This window comes from Penaeus monodon, chromosome 29 (assembly GCF_015228065.2).
Source record: "Penaeus monodon isolate SGIC_2016 chromosome 29, NSTDA_Pmon_1, whole genome shotgun sequence".
NCBI lineage: Eukaryota > Metazoa > Arthropoda > Malacostraca > Decapoda > Penaeidae > Penaeus > Penaeus monodon.
Genome location: NC_051414.1, coordinates 1,148,626 through 1,149,028, shown reverse-complemented (window position 1 = coordinate 1,149,028; position 403 = coordinate 1,148,626). Strand labels below are relative to the sequence as shown.

General features: G+C 37.0%; 1 protein-coding gene across 1 annotated transcript in view; it reads left to right on the top strand.

Annotated features, from left to right (window-relative positions):
* LOC119591881 (monocarboxylate transporter 3-like) overlaps nucleotides 1–403 on the top strand; it is a gene marked incomplete in the record, with an annotated part of 53,237 nt that overhangs the window by 52,466 nt on the left and 368 nt on the right. Inside the window, 1 exon segment of the mRNA XM_037940622.1 lies at nucleotides 176–301. Coding sequence (XP_037796550.1) covers nucleotides 176–301 — 126 coding nt within the window.

The following is a 403-nucleotide window of genomic DNA, read 5'->3' as shown; positions in this document are numbered from 1 at the left end:
AAACCTTTCTGCAAGCAGTTGCTTCCCAAGTCTTGACAATAAAGCTACACATGTTAAGATTTTCTGTATTTTTTCAGGTCTTGCACTAATTAGAATGCAGGGAAGTTATTGGTATAAACAACAGTATCTTGCATTATACTCCATTTTTTCTTACACTTTTTCTTTGTGCTTTCAGCTGCATTTGCCTCTCTACGTTCCATCCTTTTGGTAGAGTTACTTGGGCTTGAAAAACTGACAAATGCATTTGGCCTTCTGCTGCTGTTCCAAGGCATTGCAGCTCTTGTGGGCAGTCCTGTGGCAGGTAAGAACCCCATTTTTTTCTTCTTTCTTTTGTTTTGAGTTAAGTGGTACTTTTAAGTTTAGAAATTACTCTCAAGTTGTTTTTTTTTTCACTGTATTCTCA